Source organism: Hyposmocoma kahamanoa, unplaced genomic scaffold (genome assembly GCF_003589595.1).
Source record: "Hyposmocoma kahamanoa isolate Upper Pololo Valley unplaced genomic scaffold, ASM358959v1 122, whole genome shotgun sequence".
Taxonomy (NCBI): Eukaryota; Metazoa; Arthropoda; class Insecta; order Lepidoptera; family Cosmopterigidae; genus Hyposmocoma; species Hyposmocoma kahamanoa.
Genome location: NW_020653424.1, coordinates 1,965,346 through 1,966,186, shown reverse-complemented (window position 1 = coordinate 1,966,186; position 841 = coordinate 1,965,346). Strand labels below are relative to the sequence as shown.

General features: G+C 42.3%; 1 protein-coding gene across 1 annotated transcript in view; it reads right to left on the bottom strand.

The window, feature by feature from the left end:
* Positions 1 to 348: 348 nt before the first annotated feature.
* The window catches only part of LOC113240205 (reticulocyte binding protein 2 homolog b-like), a 16,608-nt gene continuing 16,115 nt past the window's right edge, over positions 349 to 841 (bottom strand). The window contains exon 8 of the mRNA XM_026477456.1: positions 349 to 653. Coding sequence (XP_026333241.1) covers positions 349 to 653 — 305 coding nt within the window. The remainder of the gene's footprint in view (positions 654 to 841) is intronic.

Genomic DNA, 841 nt, shown 5'->3' with positions numbered 1-841 from the left:
AGTTGGGGCCGGCTCTAGTTTGTTTATGAATTAAAAAACTACAGTTGCAGTTTATGTACATAATTAGGTATTAAAACACTCGTGTGATGTTGCCTGTCGGCTCGTTTCATAAACCCACACTCGTGTTTTAGTGCCTTTCATTATGTAACAGTCACATAAACTCTTATATTTGATTTATGAGTACCGTTAAAACTATGTACCAGTAATGAGCAAAGCTGAAAATTGCACATGGCTTAAACAGTTGTATAACAGCACGACAGTCGATTAGTGTACGTTCACAAATAATGAATTAAAATATTGTTTAAATAGTGATTATTTATCCGGCTCCTAGTAAACGAAATAATACACTTAATATGGGAGCTGGAAAGATAAAACGAGTAACGTGCATTTGGAAAATATTACTTCATCTTCATCTTCGTCTTCGTCTTCGTCTTCGTCTTCGTCTTCGTCTTCGTCTTCGTCTTCGTCTTCGTCTTCGTCTTCGGGTTCGTGTTCGCGTTCGCGTTCGCGTTCGCGTTCGCGTTCGCGTTCGCGTTCGCGTTCGCGTTCGCGTTCGCGTTCGCGTTCGCGTTCGCGTTCGCGTTCGCGTTCGCGTTCGCGTTCGCCTTCGCGTTCGCCTTCGCCTTCGCCTTCGCCTTCGCCTTCGCCTTCGCCTTCGCCTTCGCCTTCTCTTCTTCTCAGTCTTCTTCTTCTTCTTCTTCTTCTTCTTCTTCTTCTTCTTCTTCTTCTTCTTCTTCTTCTTCTTCTTCTTCTTCTTCTTCTTCTTCTTCTTCTTCTTCTTCTTCTTCTTCTTCTTCTTCTTCTTCTTCTTCTTCTTCTTCTTCTTCTTCTTCTTCTTCTT